At 41.1% G+C, this 21786-nt stretch overlaps 2 protein-coding genes across 3 annotated transcripts in view; one reads left to right on the top strand and one right to left on the bottom strand.

Moving 5' to 3' along the window:
• KRAS (KRAS proto-oncogene, GTPase) overlaps positions 1–6481 on the top strand; it is a 39295-nt gene extending 32814 nt beyond the window's left edge. Inside the window, exons 5-6 of one of the 2 annotated variants that reach the window (XM_081330995.1) lie at positions 457–580; positions 5869–5988. In XM_081330995.1, coding sequence (XP_081187121.1) covers positions 457–576 — 120 coding nt within the window. In that variant the 3' untranslated portion in view covers positions 577–580; positions 5869–5988. Of the gene's footprint in view, positions 1–456; positions 581–5868 lie in introns of both variants that reach the window. The other variant, XM_081330996.1, reaches the window with a different exon arrangement.
• Positions 6482–14227: 7746 nt separating this feature from the next.
• Positions 14228–21108, bottom strand: ETFRF1 (electron transfer flavoprotein regulatory factor 1). The gene is made up of 3 exons (XM_081330997.1): positions 21019–21108; positions 15186–15282; positions 14228–14519 (listed from the first exon to the last, which is right to left on the bottom strand). The coding sequence occupies exons 2-3, from the start codon at positions 15228–15230 to the stop codon at positions 14310–14312; spliced, it is 255 nt and encodes an 84-aa protein (XP_081187123.1). The 5' UTR covers positions 15231–15282; positions 21019–21108; the 3' UTR covers positions 14228–14309.
• Positions 21109–21786: the final 678 nt, after the last annotated feature.

Here is a 21786-nt window from a genome sequence, read left to right as displayed (position 1 = left end):
TCAGAGAGAGTACTAACGACCAGATGACTGCAAGGAATATAAATCCTCCCATTCTCCACCGTTCAAGTCAGAACTGAGGAAGCTTCTTGGATGAGAAGCGAAATGTCTTTTAAGGAAAAACAAGGAAAGTCCAGTTGCCTTTTGGAAAAGCACTTTTGGGACTGAAACCTGTAGGAACAGATGTTCTGTAGATGCATTGTGGAGCCAGCCTATCTGAAGGATTGCAATGTATGGAAGGTTGTTTCTTTGAACGCTGATCTATTTTGCCGTCGGCCATGGTGAATGCAGGTGATACCCCAAGATTTTCACCAGGAAAGGCTGGAGACCCATCTCCCCTGCTTTTCCCCAAAGCTCGGTAGCCAATTTCCACTTCCTCCTGGCTCCTGGGCGAGACCTTGCTTTATCGCCTGCTTAAGCGAAAACCGACTCTAAAGGAGTTGTGTCTTACAACAACAGAGAGTGGAAGATGCTTTCTATACCTTGGTCCGAGAGATTCAGCAGTACCGATTGACAAAAGTCATCACCGAAGAAAAGACTCCCGGGTGTGTGAAAATTAAAAAATGCCTTTTAATGTAACCGGGTAAGTTTCAATTTTGTTTAAGCGGGGTGGGGGGGTGGGTTTAATATCCTAAGCATTTGACAGGAGAAAAAAAATGTCTTCGACCAGTGTGAATCAAATCTAACTTCCAGCTTTTCTCTGATGATGAATTCTCCTAATTTCAGAATGATTGTAAGCCGCTGCTGATTGAATTCTTTTCAAAGTTTTGCTGCTGTGGAGCTTTTGGTCCTCTTTGATCGTGCCGGGCTGGATCTCTCATTGCCTACTCGGAGAAGATCTGGGGATGTTAGGGATTGTAGTCCCAACACATTTGAAGGAACTTAATTGGGTGCAATGCTGGATCAATTGCCTCTCCAAAATGTCCAGACAAACAAACAAAAAGACGTGGGGACTCAGAAAGAGCACAGAGAAGAGCGACAAAGATGATTAGAGGGCTGGAGGCTAAAACACACAAAGAAGGATTGCAGGAATTGGGTATGTCTAGTCTAACAAAGAGAAGGACCAGGGGCGACATGATAGCAGTTGTTCCAATATCTCAGGGGCTGCCACAAAGAAAAGAGAGTCAAGCTATTCTCCAAAGCACCTGAAGGCAGGAGAAGAAGCAGCAGATGGAAACTAATCAAGGAGAGAAGCCACCTAGAACTAAGGAGAAATTTCCTATCAGTGAGAACAATTAATCAGTGGAACAACTTCCCTCCAGAAGTTGTGGATGCTCCATCACTGGAGGTTTTCAAGAAGAAACTGGACAGCCATTTGTCCGAAATGGTGTAGGGTCTCCTGCTTGAGCAGGACCTTAGAGTAGAAGACCTCCAAGGTCCCTTCCGACTCTGTTACTCTCTAACTATGTAATTCCAAAATTACGTTTTCCAAAAATCGCCGAGGTCACAGTGCTTCATAAGAAGCTGATGCTTTTTTTGTGAGATCTCACTGATTTTCCAAGCACGTACGTAGATTATTGGTCAACAGGGTTAGAGTTAAAAGTGGCATGGGTAAGAAATAGTCTCCACACAGGCAGTCCTCAACTTATGACCATCACTGAGCCCAAAATTTCTGTTGTTAAGTAAGTTATGTTAGTGAGTTTTTATCCCGTTTTGCAACTTACCTTGCCCGTCGTTATTAAGTAAATCACTGCAGTTGTTAGTAACACGGTTGTTAAGTGAATCCGGCTTCCCCATTGACTTTGCTTGTCAGAAGGTTGCCAAAGGGGTTCACATGACCCCGGGACACAGCAACCGTCATAAATATAAGCCAGTTGCCCAGCCTCCGAATTTGGATCATGTGACCATGCGGGGATGCTGCAACGGTTAAGAATTACGTCACTTTTTCCCCGTGTCGTAACTTTGAACAGTCACTACGTTGAGGACTTCCTGTAGCAGAGACCACTGCACTGTGACTGAAATAACAATGGTTGGAAAAAATATAGATTATCATTTCTATGGATTTAGGCTTTCATGGCCAGTATCTATTGGACAGTGTTGGGCTTCAGGTTTTAAAGTCACCATAATCTGGAGATTGCCTGACGTTTCACCAGCAACTGTGCCTGGCATCTCCAGAGGCAAAACGGCCTGCTATGTTTTATGACCGGGCGTTTTGACTTCTGATTGGGCTTCAGCCAAGATGCTTTCCAATTGGGGCAGGTTGGTGAGGGCTGGTCCCCGACTGGGATCCAATCCTGATTGGTTTATTTATTTATTTATTTATTTATTTATTAAATTTTTATACTGCCCTTCTCCCGAAGGACTCAAGGCGGTGTACAGGGCAATAAATATTAAAAGACAAAGTTAAAAAGTTAAAAAACAATTAAATATTGTTCTGGTCTTGTTGGTTCCTGATTGATTCTTTCTTCTTGGTCTTATGATTGATCATTTTTGTATAGCTGTTCATATAATTTATAATGTGTGTTTGTGTGTCCTGAGCTTACTGCGTGTGTGTGTGTGTGTTTGTGTATATCCTCAGCTTTCTTTTACCAATTGGGCCGTGTGTGTGTGTGTTTGTGTATATCCTCAGCTTTCTTTTACCAATTGGGCCGTGTGTGTGTGTGTGTGTGTATGTGTGTGTTTGTGTATATCCTGAGCTTTCTTTTACCAATTGGGCCGTGTGTGTGTGTGTGTTTGTGTATATCCTGAGCTTTCTTTTACCAATTGGGCCGTGTGTGTGTGTGTGTGTGTGTTTGTGTGTATCCTGAGCTTTCTTTTACCAATTGGGCCGTGTGTGTGTGTGTGTGTGTGTGTGTATATATCCTGAGCTTTCTTTTACCAATTGGGCCATGTGTGTGTGTGTGTGTGTGTGTTTGTGTATATCCTGAGCTTTCTTTTACCAATTGGGCCGTGTGTGTGTGTGTTTGTGTATATCCTGAGCTTTCTTTTACCAATTGGGCCGTGTGTGTGTGTGTGTGTGTGTGTGTGTGTGTTTGTGTATATCCTGAGCTTTCTTTTACCAATTGGGCCGTGTGTGTGTGTGTGTGTGTGTGTGTGTTTGTGTATATCCTGAGCTTTCTTTTACCAATTGGGCCGTGTGTGTGTGTGTATACATGTGTACACACACACACACACACACACACACACACACACACACAGAGTAAGATAGAATAAAACTAAAATAGAATGAAAAAGAAGCAAGAAAGGGAGAAAAAAAAGAAAAAGCTAAAAGTCCAGAAAGAAAGTAAAAACAAAAGATATAAGGAAAGATATCAGGTGATTTCCAATCTTCTTTACAGCAGTTAAAAATACGATTGTAAATCAGCTTTTCTTTCTAAAGTGACATCATGACTCTCTTCTTTCTATAAACTATCCTGTGTAATAATCAAAACCATAAATCAAAAGTTGTTTTTTTTTATGCAGAAAATCCATGCAGGGTTTCCAGTCACCAATCAATATAGAAAATTGTCTTTTCTCTAATAAAGCATTTTTGCAGTGCTGATTCCTGATTGGTTCGTTGCTTGGGCTGGGTTCTGGTTGGTTGCTTTGAGCAGCTAAGTCCTGATTGGTTCCTTGTCCGGGCAGCTTTCTGAAAGACTGCCCAACATTCCATTTGTTTTACCAGCAAGTGTCAAGCAGGTAGTCCTCATTGAGTGACTGCCTCATGCAGCGTTTTTTTGAATTTACAACAGTGATGAAAAAGTTATTTATATATATGATCTCCACAGGCCTTTGCTTTACATTTTATAAGATTTCAACTGTTTCTATAATTACAAAAGCATTATAAAATCAAAGTTTCACTTTTTTCCCCCAGTTTCAAGTAAAAAGACCAGAAGTGGTTTTCAAATAGAAACAAAGCTAGATAAATTCCTTTCTTTGATTAAAAGAGACAATTTCACTATTTCTGCTAATTCCTTTACTTCTTCCATAATGGGAATCAATGTGTCATTCCATGTTTGTGAATGTAAGATTTTCATTGATGGATATTATCTGATTGACTAAAAATTGGAAGTATTTCACTGTGGCTTCTTGGGTTTATTAAATGATTGGATCCTTTGCTCCTAGCTTCTCTATATCTTACAGAAATACATAGTGCTGTTTTTCCTCTCTTTTGGAAAGTAAAATATCTAGGAAATGCATGCTAATAATTAATTATATTTACAATTTTTAATTTATTTTTAGTTTTTAATTTTAATTTATTGCACAGATGATTTTAATTTTATTTTTATCTTAATTTCTGTACTTATTATATGTTTTGTTGTTAGTCGCCCTGAGTCCTTCGGGAGATAGGGCGGGATATAAATCCCATTAATAAATAAATAATAAATAAATAATAAACCTTACATTTTATCCTGGCTTCTTGTTGCCGTTGTACATAATTGTTAGGTTTACACGACAGACTTAACTGGCTTATTGGCATGAGCCATTTTCTGGTTTTTTACAATACATTGAATATAAATTACCTTATGAGCTGAATTCACACAACATGCTCTAGCAACCAGAGCTTGACCAAGCCTAGTATATTATGTGAACGAAGCCATCAGGTCTTTGCGTGTTGGGGAATATGGGCAATATTTACATTCCTCCTCCTTAGCAATAAGCCTTATTGAAAACCAGCATGTAACAATCATAGTAAAGGTGTTGGATTGGCCCTGGGGAAACCCTGATTGATCAGGATAAGTGTCCATAAAATTGAGGCCGGTATCCCATTTTCTGAGTAGATCTGTTGAATCTCATAAGAATTAGCCTTGAGTATAGATGCCTGGAGTTACGTTCTGTTGCAAGCTGTTGTTACAGTGTGCAAATAGTCCTCGACCTATAAACATAATTGGGATCAGAATTTTTGTTGCTAAGCAAGGCCGTGGTTTAAGTGAGCCATGGCCAATTTTAACCACCGTTTTTGCCACAGTTGTTAAGTGAATCACTATATTTCTTCAATGAACGGTGCAGTCGTTAAGTGAATCTGGCTTCCCCCCCCCCCATTGACTTTGCTTGTCGGAAGCCAGCTGGGAAATTCGTGAATGGCGGTCACATGATTTCAAGACACCGACATATAAATTACACGCCAGTGCCCAAATTCTGATCACGTGACTGTGCATCACACTGTTGGAAGGCTGCAATGTTGTAAGCTCGAGGACCAGATTGTAAGTCATTTCTTTCAGCGCCTTTGTAAGTTCAGACGGTCACTAAAGAAATGGTTGTAAATTGAGGACCATATTTTGCCCCGAGATACTATCAGGTTGCATTAACTACTCTAAACCGGTAGGCCTTGACTTACAACAATTGGTTTAGTGACCGTTCAAAGTTCCGCTCGCATTTTAAAAAGTGACTTGGGACTCTTTCACACGACCGTTGCGGCATCCCCACGGTCATGTGATCATAAATTGAATTGTTTCTTAAAAGATTTTCAGGAAAACCGGAAGCAGGCTATAAAATTTAGCAAAATACATCGAGTTTCTTAGAGGGAACAAAAGAGGTAGACTTGCTAAAACTTTGGGGCACAGGAATAAGGGACCCCAGATGATCCTGTATCGTTTGTGTCAATATTTGAGGGACTGCCACAAAGAAGAGGGGGGGGTGTGTCAACCTATTTCCCAAAGCACCAGAAGGCAGGACAAGAAACAATGGATGGAAACTAATCAAGGAGAGAAGCAACCTGCAATTAAGGAAAAATTTCCTGATAGTGAGAACAATTAATCAGTGCAACGACTTGCCTCCAGAAGTAGTGGGTACTCCAACACGGGAGGTTTTTAAGAAGAAACTGGACAACCATTTGTCTGAAATGGGATAGGGTTTCCTGCCTGAGCAAGGGGTTGGACTAGATGACCTTCGATGTCCCTTCCAACTCAGTTATTCTGTTAACTCTTCTCTTGTTCTCTCTTCTCTCTGCAGGGTGTGGATGATGCTTTTTACACATTGGTTCGAGAGATCCGAAAGCACAAAGAGAAGATGAGCAAAAACGGCAAAAAGAAGAAAAAGAAGTCCAAGACGAAATGTATAATCGTGTAAAACAAACACAAAATACTGTCCATCCTTTACCCTTCAAGAGTCCTGCGGTGATCCCGACTCATTTTTCTACCCGTCACTCTAAATTATTAGAACGAACGTTTTTAACATCACTTTTTCTTCCGCCGCATTGTTTCCTGAACCTGCCAAGCACGACTTATTTTCCTCAAGGTAGGGGGGAAAAAAAGTGTAAATCATCCTAGGAAGCTGGTTCTCCAACTTCTCCAGGCTTGTGAAACAAAGCAACAGATCTTCCAGAAAGTTCTTCTTCAGAGTCTCATGGTGCACGCAGAATCTTCTAACGGTCTTCTGGCTCGTTTCCATTTTGTTTTCCTTTTGCCCAGAACGTTGAGACTTCTCTGCACTTTTGAGGACCAGCCTTAGAGCTAAATGGAGGCTGGAACATCGGTTGTGGTAGCAAATAAACATTGTTTTCCTCCTCTGGAGCTCAGGTTTGTGCGTGATGTTCCTTCCTCCAGGCGTAGGGTGGAAGAACTGAGCATTTTTCCCTCAGCCAGGACAGCAGATTTACCATTCCAGATAGAATATAATGTTCCATTGACGTTTGGATCACCTCAGTCCCATTTGGTGCCCCCTCCCCTACATCTTCTGAAATTGGGTCCCTGGAATAGAATAGAATAGAACAGGGGGTCTTCAAACTTGGGCCTTTTATGACTTGTGGACTTCAAGTCCCAGAGTTCCTCAGCCAGGCATGCCTGGCTGAGGAATTCTGGGACTTGAAGTCCACAAGTCATAAAAGGCCCAAGTTTGAAGACCCCTGGAATAGAATAACAGAGTTGGGAGGGACCTTGGAGGTCTTCTAGTCCAACCCCCTGCTCAGGCAGGAAACCCTATACCATTCCAGACAAATGGTTCTCCAATCTCTTCTTAAAAACCTCCAGTGTTAGAGCACCCACAACTTCTGGAGGCAAGCTGTTCCACTGATCAATTGTTCTGACTGTCAGGGAATTTCCTCTTAAATGGGATAAGATTTTCCAAAAGAAGAGACTGTGAGGTCGAACTGTGGAAACCTGGGTTCTCTCTGACCTTGGTTGTTTGCTTGCAGATGTTTAATGACCAATCTAAGTAGCATCATTGGTGCTAGAAGGGAGTAGAGTTTGCTCTCATTTTATATGCAGTAGTTTCCCTGTTGTTGGTGGGTGTTTTCTCCTTAATCATTCCCGGATTAGGCTTAATCCCTCCCTCCAGCACTGATAGAACAATCTACTAAATATAAACCTCTAACCTACACTGTATGTAAACAGAGAGTGAACCCAACTCCCTTCTAACACTGACAGTGTTACTGATGAAAGAAAATTTGGCAGCTAGTTCCTCTTGCCGTTAGAATGGGGGGTGGGTGGAGGTGTTGTTTTCAAATGGGTTAGTTAGAGAAACGAAACCTTTCCAGTTCTACGGAAGCTTAGCTGAGAGTCAGCAGAATGGAAACCTTTCAAGGACATTCTAGCAGGTATGAAGAAGAAAGCAGACGGCTCCCATAACAAAGAGAACATGTTTTACATGAGCTACGTGCACCTCTGGGGGAGGGGTGTTGGGTGGGAAAGTTGCTAATATATGCTGTGGTCTGATGCCTTGGGATTTCAGAGTTAGTTTTACCTTGCCTTTTTACCAGGCCGTGTATTCAATAAACAGTAAGCTTTTCAGAAATGAAAATAATCCTAGACTTTTATTTGGATACTAGAGCTGGAAGTTGACAAGTTGCCTAGTTCTGGTGGCACAATGTCTGCAAGTAAACAACCAAGCTCAGAGGGCACCAAGGACTCTACGGTCACAAACAGACGTTCAGGTTCGCTTAACGACCGTGTCATTAATGTAAGAACTGCCGTGATTCACTTAACAGCTGGGGCAAGCAAGGTCGTAAAATGGGGCAAAACTCACAACAACTGCCTCTTAGCAACCAAAATTTGGGGCTCAATTATGGTCGTACGTCCGAGGACTACCTGTAATTTAGGGGAAAGAAATAAGAATACAGCAATCAGATCCCAGTTGAGTGCAGGTTATAGATAGCCAGAGAACTGTCATAGAATCAAATATGATTTAGACCATTTATAACAAGATGAATTCTTTTTTTCCCCAGTTGTGGGAAAGAGGAGGCTGCTAAGATAATGCCAGGCGTGTTCTCTTGTGAGGTCACATGGATCACGATGGATCCTGAATTTGCAGAGAAATGGATTATTTAGTTATTCCCCCAGTTGGTCTTTCCTTTAAAAAATCAAGTCTTGCCAAGAGAAATTGACTAGCACTAAAGTTTCTTGATTCTATCACCTTGTAGTTTTCATCACCCAACCTGCTTAACCAGACTGGTTTAATGTGGACATACTTACAAAATATGCTTAGTTTATCATTAGCCTTGGTTGGGGAGGTTTTATGAGGATGTTGTGTGAATCCAGCCCTTGAAGCTAGTTCGTCATTCGCTGTACAGTTGTGAAAGCAGAAACAAATTAAGGCATCAGTCAAGTGGCACCGACCCATCTTACTCAATATTTTAGAAGCTGCTAAAATACTGAGAAACCTTTATTTTAAATAAAGATGATGCTGGAGGCTGTTGCTTTAATCAGCTTCCCATTTCTTTTTATTTTTTTATTTTTGCGAAAAAATAAAAAGGCCAAGTCAGGTGACAGAACAAACACGAAGGGGTGGAGGTGATGATAAGCCATATATTAATGACCTGAGCATTTCTCAAAAGCTCATCCCTGCAGGAATTTTGGCTTATCCTAATACGGGATTGTTTATTTAACAGAATAAGGGACTTTGGAGGTCATCTAGTCCAACCCCAGAATTTCCAGAATTTCTGCTTCTTGCTTCCATTCATCCTTCATTAACAAATGAAAGAAAGGTCTATCTATTATTTCTCCATCTTTTTTTTAAACAGACACTTTACTGTTAACAGTCACTATTACTCTGATTGACACTTGTCATTTTCAATTCCAAAGCTTGCTTTCATAAGAAGGCTGTCGTATTACTAGACTGGAATCCTACTGTAGCCATCAAAAGCTAACAGAGCAAGCTCTTCGTTCACACAAACGGTTTGCAGTAAGAATGATCTCTAAAATGCCCTTGAGAATGAGATCTGGCTGAAGCCCTTTTGATTTGTTCAATCTGTTTTTATTCTTGCTCACCTAATTTTGATCTCCGGATCAAGAACCTGCCAGTGGCTAAGTTTCACAGGCAATCAAGAAGGGGGTCAACTAATCTCAAAGTGGTTTGTTTATATGGGTGTCTTTACCTGCTCTAAAGCACTTAACTTCAGAATGGGTTCTGAAGCGTTGCACAGTCCTATTACTTAGGATTTCTTGTTTTGTGTGAACAGGTGTTTTGGGATCACTCGGCCAATGATCTGTGCTGTGGGAATGCAGTCAGCCTAAAGCCAGTTCAGATAAGGCAGGTGTTGCCTTCAACAGCTCTCTGGAAATAATCCGGTTTATGAACTGGTTCTGGCAGGTGGCTGTTCGATTAGTCAGCTCTGCAAAGATGCCTGTGCGGGTAAAATAGGATTCATTCCCACAGATATGACTGGATTCAGGGGCTGTATTCTTATTAGCCTGGTGACGGAGATGATTCCAATTCATTGCAACAGCTTGCTGGTCTTGATGCAACCAGAGAGGTGAATTCTGGGAATTATGGTGCCTCAATCGATTTAAACTGCCGTTTCTTACATTAGTGTAATGAGCCTTTTGGCTTACTTAGGTAAAGGTAAAGGTTCCCCCGCACATGCGTGCTAGTCGTTTCCAACTCTAGGGGCCGGTGCTCATCTCCGTTTCAAAGCCAAAGAGCCAGCGCTTGTCCGAGGACGTCTCCGTGGTCATGTGGCTGGCATGACTAGATGCCAAAGGCGCATGGAACGCTGTTACCTTCCCACCGTAGTGGTCCCTATTTTTCTACTTGCATTTTTACGTGCTTTCGAACTGCTAGGTTGGCAGAAGCTGGGACGAGTAACAGGCGCTCACTCTGTTACGCGGCACTCGGGATTCAACCCGCCAAACTGCTGACCTTCTGATTGACAAGCTCAGCGTCCTAACCCACTGAGCCACCGCGTCTCCACTTGGTTAAATGCATGTAAAGTCACTGTAACAAAAATCCGAATGTCTTTGTTTCCCAGGTAGCTGATATGAATGCCTTAATGCTTTTAAAAAGGTAAAGGTAAAGGTTCCCCCGCACATGTGTGCTAGTCGTTTCCAACTCTAGGGGCCGGTGCTCATCTCCGTTTCAAAGCCGAAGAGCCAGCGCTTGTCCGAGAACGTCTCCGTGGTCATGTGGCCGGCATGACTAGACGCCAAAGGCGCACGGAACGCTGTTACCTTCCCACCGTAGTGGTCCCTATTTTTCTACTTGCATTTTTACGTGCTTTCGAACTGCTAGGTGGGCAGAAGCTGGGACGAGTAACAGGCGCTCACTCTGTTACGCGGCACTCGGGATTCGACCCGCCAAACTGCCGACCTTCCGATCGGCAGTTTGGCGGGTCGAATCCCGAGTGCCGCGTAACAGAGTGAGCGCCTGTTACTCGTCTAACCCCCGCTAAAAAGTGGTCTATTTTTAATGCAGGAAATTTAACAACAACACCCCCACACACACACTTAAAGTATCCCTGAATTAAAACAGATTCCGAATCCTATTTCAGCCCTTATTCTCAATGGAGCATCGAATATATGAGTGAGGTTTACATTAGCAGGAAACCCCGTATCCAAATGCAGTTTACACTTTACCTGTGGCCTGGGTGTAACTCCATTGTTACACAGAGTTTTGAAATGGTGTTACGATGAGCACAAGGCATTTTTTTTTTCTCAGCATGTGAAAATAGGAAGGAAAACTCAAGAGTGGTGAGTTTACCATCTCCGAAGCTGACCCGGGGAAATGCAAGCTAAGCCACAAATTAAAACACAGATTCACTTCTGTGTTTTACGTTTGCATCTGTAGCATAGATACAGGGAGTCCTTGACTTACTACATTCGTTTAGTGACTTTGAACGTGTGACGGCATTGAAAAGAATGCCATGACCATTTTTCACACTTAGGACCGTTGCAGCATCCCCATCAAAATTTGGATGCTTGGTGACGGCTTCATATTTACAACGTTGGAATGCCCGGGTGTCATGGGATCATCTACAGTGATTCGCTTAACAACGGTGGCAAGAAAGGTCATAAAATGAGGCAAAATTCACTAAACTGTCTCACTTAGCGAGATAACTTTTGGGCTGAATTGTGGTTGTAAGTCGACTAGCTGGACAGTAATATTAATTTATTAATTTAATGTTGGAAGGGATCTTGGAGGTCATCTAGTCCAACCATATACCATTTCAGACAAATGGCTGTGTAGTCTCTTCTTAAAAACTTCCAGTGTTGGAGCATTCACCGCTTCTGGAGGCAAGTTGTTCCACTGGTTAATTGTTCTAATGGTCAGGAAATTTCTCCTTAGTTCTAGGTTGCTTCTCTCCTTGATTAGTTTCCATCTGTTGCTTCTTGTGCTGCCTTCAGGTGCTTTGGAGAATAGCTTGACTTCCTCTTCTTTGGGGCAGCCCCTGAGATACTGAAACACTGCTATTATGTCATCCCTCGCCCTTCCTTTATATTAAACTACACATACCCAATTCCAGCAACCCTTCTTTGTATGTTTCAGCCTCCAGTCCCCTGATCATCTTTGTTGCTCATCTCTGTACTCTTTCTAGAGTCTCAACATCTTTTTTACATTTTGGTGAACAAAACTGGATGCCGTATTCCAAGTGTGGCCTTACCAAGGCATTGTAAAGTGGTATTAACACTTCTCGTGATCTTGATTCTGTCCCTCTGTTAATGCAGCCTAGCTCTGCGTTGGCTTTTTTGGCAGCTGCAGCACACGGCTGGCTGATATCTAAGTGATTGTCCACCAGGACTCAAAGATCCCCCTCGCAGTTGCTACTGTTAATATTAATACTGTAATCATTCGGAGAAAAGGCTTAATGCAATGTTTCTCAACCTTTAAGATGTGTGGACTTCAACTCCCAGAATTCCCCAGCCAGTGTAGCTTCCTGGGGAATTCTGGGAGTTGAAGTCTGCACTTGGATTTGGTTGAGCAACATTGGTTTGCTGGAAGGAATGTATATCTGGAGATAAATTTCCAAATCTAATGTGGTAACAAGTTTCCTACTGATTTCATTCTAAAAGACAATATTGAAATGAACACCTGCTTTCAGTCTGTGCTAGGTCTCTCCTAAACCTGCTTAAACTTATATAATTTAATTCCACTGTTGTGATTTCATTTAGCAAACAAAATCTGTGCCTCACCTGCTCCCCTTTATCTCAGAAGTCAAATTTCTTACTAGGACTATCTCTTAAAATGCAGTGTGTTTACCTAGAACATATTTTAACTATTTTTGCATAATATAAACAAAAACGTGTTTTGTACATTGTGCTTCTTTTTGTTGTTATTTTGAGGCAGAATTGAATGATACAAGGGTTTTGCCTTTTATTTTGGTCACGTGACCTCAGGATATATTGGTCCCTGGCGTTTGAAGTACAATCACTGTTGACTTAAACCTTTGCAAAAGTTTTACTAGCTGCACGTGCTGTGAAATGCTACGAAAACTACACATCAACGACGATATCGCTGTCATTGTACGTAGTAAAAAGGAAAAGAGTTTGTGCATCCTTCCCCATTTCTTTGCCCTGGGAAGCAAAATTTCCAAAGATGATGAAATGTGCGGAGATGATCAAGAGAGAAAACATCTATGTTTATTGATGATTTGCAAAACCCTTAGACACTTTTTGCATGAAACTGGGAAAAAAAATGTTAAATGATTTCTGATTAGATAGACCACCAATTTTGGCATGAAGGATGAGCCATCAAAAGAAAGTTCCAAGTTCTAAATTAGGCTGGATAGATTCCAGAAGATGCTGAGGGGAAAAAAATAAAATTTCCCCGTATGCATCCTTATGGGCAGCTGGGCTCATGAAGTTATTGACTCCGGTATCCAAATTCTATTTTCTGGTCACATGATCCAGGGTGGTGTCTGTGCACTTTCTGATGACAAAAACTGGAAAAGGTGAGATGGAATTGAAAAAGAGACTGCAACACCAACAAATACTATTTATGCAGTCCAGTGTTTTTCAAGTTTGGCAACTGTTAAGGTGTGTGGACTTCAACTCCCAGAATTCCAGCTGGCTGAGGAATTCTGGGAGTTGGAAGTCCACACATCTTAAAAGTTGCCAAGTGTTTGAAAAACTCTGATGCAGGTGAAACACTTTGTTAGCCAAAGAAAAGGTGTAAAAATTAAAATTCAAAGTGAAAAGAAACTGGGTTATTGTTAAATATTAAGACAAAAGTAGGATAACCCAGCATATTTAATTAACTTACAGCCGATTGTGAAGAAGTGAAGTGGGTTAATTTTGGGATGTCTGTGTATGCCAATAATTGTCAATAGATGACACTTTGGTGGTGGGTCAGATGAGGTATTCAGAGTTCAATAAACCTTTATAGACCCTGTTACCAACTCTTTAAATATACCAGTGGTTAGATGACACAAATTGGAGAATGTCACGGATGAATTCCTGAGAGATTCTAATTATGGGGATATTAAGAACAAAACCTTGAGGCAGGATTGGGCTATGACTGTTCTTCTCCAGCATTCTGTAGACCAGCGTGCCTGGCTGAGGAATTCTGAGAGTTGACGTCCACAAGTCATAAAAGGGCCAAGTTTGAAGACCCCTTGACTTGTGGACGTCAACTCCCAGAATTCCTCAGCCAGGCACACTGGCTGAGGAATTCTGGGAGTTGAAGTCCACAAGTCCATAAGTCATAAAAGGGCCACGTTTGAAGACCCCTGCTGTAGAGTTCAGGGCGTGGCTTCTCTCTGCCTCCTTCCGAGAAGCCCCATTGCCTTCCTCTGTTTACTCCTAATTGACTGCCTCCTGCTTCGGGCGTCCTTGAACAGGGCCAGCTGTGGGTCATCTTCATCCACACTGTCAGGCTCACACAGCTGGGTCTCCGTGGTGACCAAGTGGGAGGGGCCTGGCTGAGGGCTATCATCAGCAAGATCTTCAACCCCCTCAGCAAGGTCTTCAACACCCCCCTCCTCCTCCTCTGAGTCATCCGACCCAACTGCCGAACCCACAGGCTGACCCTGAATCACAACAAATAGTTTTAAATCTATCTCAATCAATAGCCGCTACCCAGCCCGATGGTAGCTAATGCCACTCTGGTTTTCTTTCAACCCCTGGTTTCTGCCGAACGAACGAACGAACAAATGAATCCATCACTCAACAGATTTTATTATTATCATTACTACAGGCCCATCCACTGGCTACGAATGCCTTGCAGATTTTACAACTGGTGGGTGCTCAACTGTCCTCGTAGTATCGTTTTTTAAGAGCTCGATATTTTCGGAGGAAGTACAAGGCTTCCAGTTCCTTAATGACAAACTTGCCTCTGGCAATCAGTCGTTTGATTTCTTCTGGATCCTTCACGTCTTTGTTTTTCAGGAAGGCTGCCTTGAGTCGGGTTCGAAAGTAATCAGCCCCTTTGGGGTACTCCTTTCCCAGATACAGAAGCTTCGAAACACAAGAAAAGGTTGCGTTTTACACAACCAACAAATCATAGAAATTCTTACCTAGGTCCATTTATTTATTTATTTATTTATTTATTTATTATTTGGATTTATATACCGCCCATTTCCCGAAGGACTCAGGGTGGTTTACAGGGCAATTAAAACAATACCATATACAAAGTTAAAATAGAATTAAATTAAATAGCCTCAAAAATTTAAAACTAAAAACCCAAACCCTCAGTCCAGGCTGGCAAGCTCGAACAGCCAGGTTTTTAGGTCCCGGCGAAACGAGCGAAGGTTGGGGGCCATCCGGAGTTCCACAGGCAGCTGATTCCAAAGGGCAGGCGCGCCCACCGAGAATGCCCTCCCCCTGGGGGCTGCCAGCCGGCACTCCCTGACCGGCAGCACCCTGAGGAGGCTGTCCCTGTGGGAGCGCACAGGACGATGGGAAGTTGATGCTGGCAGCAGGTACTCCCGAAAATAATCCAGACCCATGCCATTAACGGCTCTATAGGTCATCACCAAAACCTTGAATCTCTGTCTGTCCTAGCCAGGTGTCCTTCCAATGGCTGGACAAAAGCTTCCATCAGGCTGGGGATTAAAGGAGTACAGATCAAGATATTCAGAGGTCAACCACTGGGAGAGGGCTGAGTTAGTGCTCAGAACTTACGTTTTTGTACAGATTCAGTACTTCATATCTAAGTGGGTTGGCCATCTTGTCAGTTGAGACCTACGTCCGTTTTATTCATGCGGACTGGCATATTTACCTGGAGAACAATCATTTTAAAATGAGCTGCATAATCTGAACGGTTCTGCATGACTGACAATCACCCTCTCAGATTCAATTAATTTCTTACACTGTCTACGCCAGGCTGATTTCTCCACCACTTGGTCCGATTAAATCTCTGAACGGCCTTTCACTTTAGATAATTAAAAATAGCCTTTTTTCACCCCAGGTGACTTCAAGGACATGTTATAGGGACGGGGAGGGTGTGTGTCTTTTGGCAACAGTACAGAAGAAATATGTTACTGTCTTCTTTAGGGAAATTTTCTTAATTTATTCTCTGTATATGGCAAGAAGGTACTGTTAGAGATTAAACTTGATTTGGGTGACAATATTATATAATGGAGTAAAAGCACCTTTAAGGAGTTAAACGGCCTAAGGGTGTGGCTGTAATTATTCCACATAAAAGAGAGTTAGATGTTACACGTAGTTGCTCTTGTATATGTGTTTGATGTTAGTGTTTGGATACCTCTTGTTCTCTTGTTTGCTAACTTGATATTTATTCTCTCAAGAATCAACTGCTTGCTACAGTGTATATTGTTTTTGATATTGGTAAGCAGCTTTTGTATTTTGATACTATGTTTTTTATGGACTGACTTTTATGTGCATGATACTGGATTGATACTTGGACTATTTCTTACTGTGTTTCTTTTTGTTGTCTGAGTAAAAATAAGTTATAAAACTCGTGTTAGTGCATTACTGTTTGCCTAAAAGTCCCAGCACAACTTCCACTGTGTATTAATAATACTCTGTTAAACAAACCATTTTTTCAACAACATATTCTAACAATGGTTATGGGCCCAGATCCAGTGTGGTGCTGAGGACAGGCACAGTATTGTATTTATATTTTCTAACTGAGTTTTCAAATTCAGACAATGGCACAAGGACTTTTCAATCCATTCTGCATTACCCGGCTTAATGGGTCAAACTACGTATCTTGGTCTACACAATGTAGTTTGCTATTACAAAATCAAGGTCTTTGGAAAATAGTCCATAATCCTCCTGATGTAACTGCCTGGGATCCAACTAATGAAGAAGATAACAAGAAGATTGTAGACTTCAATAAAGATAATGATAAGGCTTTATCTATCATTGGGCTAACATTAGGAGACCAACAGCTAGTCCATGTGCGTGGAGAAGAATCTGCTGCTAAATGTTGGGCTAAGTTGAAGAAGATTTTTGTTCGGGACAGTGTTGGTGCTCATATAAATCTTACCAGAAAGCTATTTAGAGCTAGACTGGAAAAGAATGGCGATATGTTAGCTCACCTTAACTTTATAAAAGCAACTTTGTTGGAACTGCAAGAAAAAGAACTTATTTTCTCAGAGCTTCACCAGGTTTACATCATTTTATCATCATTGGATGAGAGCTATGATGCCTTTGTATCGTCCTTGGAGGTTTTGTCCAAAGAAGACCTAACTGTTTCTTCAATAACTGGAAGGTTGTTGGAAGAATCAAGATGTCGTATGGAGAGAAAACAGTTGAGAGAGCCATTGCAACAAGAAATAAAGAAGACTGAATCTGCTTATATTTTAAGGAAATGCTTTAATTGTGGGTTAAAGGGACATATTGCTAAGTTTTGTCAGAATAGTAATTGTCAGAGAAAGGAAAGCCATAGAAAGAATAAAAAGCTGATTAATGTAGCTGTAGCTAATAGAACTACTAATAACCACAATTGGTGGGTGGTAGATAGTGGAGCTACACACTATTTCAAAAATAAAAAGGGATTTTGAGAATATAAGGTCTAGTAAAAAATATATTTCTATGGCTAATGGCTGGAGAGTCAAGGTCTCTGGAGAGGGTAAGGTTTACTGTTCATTTTTAAAACAAAATTTGGAAATGCTATATGTTCCCAGATGTGATTATAATCTATTATCAGTTAAGGCATTATTGGAAGCAGGTTTTAAAGTTACTTTCCAAGGGGAGGAATGTCTTATTCAAAAGAATGAAGTGAACTTAATAGCTAATATGAAAGACGGTTTGTTTGTAATTAGCAATGATCCTATTATAATGGCTACTACTTGTACAAATCAAAAACCACATGATGAATGTATTCATTTATTACATAGAAGATTGGGTCATGTGAATTTTAATACACTAAAAAGAACTGTAGCTTTGTCTAATGGGTTTAAGTTAAAGGCTTGTAAGAAATATCTACAGTGTAATGTATGTGGTAGAGAAAAGAGCAGGGCAGCACCAGCTAATAGGTTAGATGGATTTAAAACCACAACTCCATTAGAACTGGTATTTATGGATTTGATAGGTCCTATGAAACCCAGTTTAGGGGGTGCTTGCTACATATTAAATATTCTAGACCATTATAGCAGATATGGGTTCTGTTATCTCCTTACGTCAAAAACTGAAACTATACAAACAATATCTAATTGGCTCAAGTTTGTACAAAGGAAAACTCAGTTAAATGTAAAAACCATAATAACAGACAATGGAACTGAGTTTGTTAATAAACAGTTCAATGAGCTGTTAGTTTCAGAGGGAATAGAGCATAGACGTACAGCTCCTTATAGACCTCAGCATAATGCATTTGTTGAACGGAGGGGCCAAACATTGCAAGCTATGATTAGATCTATGATTGAAGATTCTGGTTTACCTGATAGCTTATGGGGAGAAGCAGCAAAATGTGCTAATCATATTTTAAACAATGTGGTTAGTTCAGCTACAGGTAAAATTCCTTATACCTTATGGTATAAGAGAAAACCAAATCTTAGTTATATTCACACATTTGGGACACCTGCTTGGGTACATATTCCAAGTTCAATAAGAAATAAAGGAGAACATAGAGCTAAACAATTATTTTTTGTTGGCTATGAGTTAAACCATAAGTCTTATCGGTTCTGGGAGAAAGGTACTAAAAACATTTATTGTAGTTCTAGCGCTGTTTTTCAAGAACAGTCAGGCTGGGAAAGGGTAGAAGATATTGTATATATTCCTCAACAAGATTTAACTAACTCCTCAAATGAAAGTGATAAAGAAGAGGAGGAACCTGCTAGAGAGATCAAACAAGAACCACTGATAGTGGAGACAGGAGAGGAAGAAGATAATAATGTAAATGTACCTATAAGTCCAATAATTCTCAGAAGGTCTAACAGGGAAAGACGACAGCCTGATCGTTTTGAGGCAGGTTTACTTTGTCAAAAAGATATATCAATCATTAATAGGCAGCTTGATGTATTTATGTAACTGGTCAAGACCTGACATAGCATTTACAGTTAATCATTTAGCTAGATATTGTGAGAATCCTACAACCAGATGTTGGCAAGGTGCGAAAAGAGTTTTAAGATATTTGAAGCACACCATACATTATTCTCTATATCTAGAGCCAACAAAGGAATTGGAACTAAAAGCATTTGCGGATGCTAGTTTTGCATCTGATACTGTAACCAGGAAATCCACTTCAGGATTGGTTGTATTATTGGGAAATGCTTTAGTAGGATGGAGGTCTAACAGACAGAAGCATATAAGCTTATCAACAACTGAATCCGAATTTTCCTGTTTATCTTTATTATGTACTGAGCTATTGGTATGGAAACAATTATTGTTTGATATGGGTTTAAATTGTAATGAACCAATAAAAGTGTATGAAGACAATCAAGCAGCTATAAAATTAGCAACTAATGCTGCAGTGAAAACTAGATCAAAACATACGGATCTACGGTATCTAAATGTCAGACAATGTGTTAAAGATAATTTGATTAAACTGGAATATTGTGCAACTGAAGATAATATTGCTGACCAGTTTACTAAAGCTCAGGGTGCTATAAAGCATAAATCTGTTTGTGATATGTGTAATTTGAGATTGTAAAAATATATGTATAATATGCCACCCAAAAGGGGAGATTGTTAGAGATTAAACTTGATTTGGGTGACAATATTATATAATGGAGTAAAAGCACCTTTAAGGAGTTAAACGGCCTAAGGGTGTGGCTGTAATTATTCCACATAAAAGAGAGTTAGATGTTACACGTAGTTGCTCTTGTATATGTGTTTGATGTTAGTGTTTGGATACCTCTTGTTCTCTTGTTTGCTAACTTGATATTTATTCTCTCAAGAATCAACTGCTTGCTACAGTGTATATTGTTTTTGATATTGGTAAGCAGCTTTTGTATTTTGATACTATGTTTTTTATGGACTGACTTTTATGTGCATGATACTGGATTGATACTTGGACTATTTCTTACTGTGTTTCTTTTTGTTGTCTGAGTAAAAATAAGTTATAAAACTCGTGTTAGTGCATTACTGTTTGCCTAAAAGTCCCAGCTCAACTTCCACTGTGTATTAATAATACTCTGTTAAACAAACCATTTTTTCAACAACATATTCTAACAGGTACGACAACAAAAAATATAGCAGTACAGATAATTCCCAACGTATAATCACAACCGAGTCCAAAATTTCCTTTGCCAAACAAAACAGTGAAGGAAATTTGGCCTCATTTTACGACCTTTCTTGCCACAGTTGTTACGGGAATTACTGCAATTGTTGGGTTAGTAACACACTTATAAAATGACGCTGGCTTCCCCACTGACTTTATCAGAAGGTCACCAAAGGGAATCACGTGCGTCCGTTTATGACAACCGTCACAAATACAAACCAGTTGACTCTACGAATTATGATCATGTGACCATAGGGATGCTGCAATGGTCATAAGTGTGAAAAACGATCATGTCACTTTTTTCAGGGCTGTTGAAACTTCAAACAGTCACTAAATAAATGGTTGTAAGTCAAGAGCCACCTGTCATACTATCAATCTCTCAACACTTCAAAACTGGATTAACTGGGATAGAAAGAAAAGAACTGATACTCCACCTTTATGGAACATACATTTATGGACCAATGGTGATAATAATTTATTAAATTTATAATAACATATATTTATAGGCTGGCTGACTCCCAGCAGCAATAGCTGGTGATGAATTGTACTAAATGTTTCCACAATCTGAATGAGAAGACTTGGGACGTGACCATAACAGGCAACGAGAAAATTCCAAACACAGAACATAAAATAACAGGATTGGGAAGGACCTAAGGGACTTTAGAGGTCTTCTAGTCCAACCCCCTGCTCAAGCAGGAGAGACACTATGACTACGTATACCATTCCAGACAAATGGCTGACCAGTCTCTTCTTGAAACCTCCAGTGATGGAAGATGCACATAAAAAAAAAAGATTTTAGGCAAGAATGCAGGAGTTTGCAGGAAAAAAAAATCAACCAAGGAAAACTAATTGGCTGGAAAAGTCATAAAAAGTTATAGGAAAAAGTTATTGATTATGACCTGCCCCCACTAGGGGTGCAGCAGTGGAGAAGGGGCTGAACTGAGAACAGCGAGACCCAGGTTCGAGTCCCTCCACAACCACAGAAGCTCCCTGGGCGACTTTGGCCCCTTCCTAAGATTCCCCCCCCCCCCGCCAACCTCACAGGGTTGTTGTAAGGGAAAAGGAGTGCTCTGCAACCTGTCGAGCTCCTGCAAATATACACCATTGAACCCAGCTAATTTCAGAGATTTCCTATTCAGCAGTCAACCTGGCTAGCCAGGCAGGCCTGTGGATGATGGGAGCTGTAGTACTTCAACATATCAAAGAGGGCTGCAGGCTACAGCTGCAAGCTGCCCACCAATCAAATCGAGTCCTCGGAGCCTGGGAGGCCCCCAAACCGGTGCGAATGTAAATCACAATTTCACTAATTTTGAGTTAAAATCCACTAACCTGCGCAGTCCAAGAACTCCAACTTCACCAGCTGTTCGCACAGCCCCCCCCCGCCCAGGGCGTCTGACGGCTACTGCGCCTGCGCACGAGTTGGAGGGGCGGAGACAGACGACTCTTCAAACGTCCCGAACGGCATCGCCTAAGAGTCGCAGGCAGGGAGAGATAGAGTTACGAAAGGGAAGAGGGGTGCCTCTGCTCTCGCGAAAAAGAGTCCCGTTTGACCTAATGGAATTCATCACATCATTATCAATGAATGAATGAATGAATGAATGAATGAATTCATCGTTCATCAATGGAATTCATCATCAGCAAGAGTTGGCGGCTCCATTCACACAATAGGCAAAGGTTGGTTAATTTTAAAAGGGTGCTCAGTTTTTCCCCTAGATTTTCAACCTAGATTCAACCTAGAAATAAGGAGAAGTTTTCTGACAGTGAGAACAATCAACCAATGGAACAGTTTGCCTTCAGATGTTGTGGGAGCTTCATCACTGTTGTTGTTAGCTGCGAAGTCGTGTCCGACCCATCGCGACCCTATGGACAACGTTCCTCCAGGCCTTCCTGTCCTCTACCATCTTCTGGAGTCCATTTAAGCTCACGCCTCCTGCTTCAGGGACTCCATCCAGCCACCTCCTTCTCTGTCGTCCCCTTCTTCTCTTGCCCTCCATCTTTCCCAGCATTAGGCTCTTCTCCAGTGAGTCCTTCCTTCTCATTAGGTGGCCAAAGTATTTGAGTTTTAGCTTCAGGATCTGGCCTTCTAAAGAGCAGTCA

The sequence above is a fragment of the Vipera berus genome, assembly GCF_964194415.1.
Source record: "Vipera berus genome assembly, chromosome: 6".
NCBI classification, from domain to species: domain Eukaryota; kingdom Metazoa; phylum Chordata; class Lepidosauria; order Squamata; family Viperidae; genus Vipera; species Vipera berus.
This window is presented reverse-complemented; position numbering and strand designations above follow the sequence as displayed.

Coding starts and splice junctions, on each gene's coding strand:
- ETFRF1 (XM_081330997.1), bottom strand. CDS start 15,230: ATGGCCAACCCACTTAGATATGAAGTACTGAATCTGTACAAAAAC. Junction 14,520..15,185: donor TACTGAATCTGTACAAAAAC/GTAAGTTCTGAG, acceptor TGTGTTTCGAAG/CTTCTGTATCTGGGAAAGGA.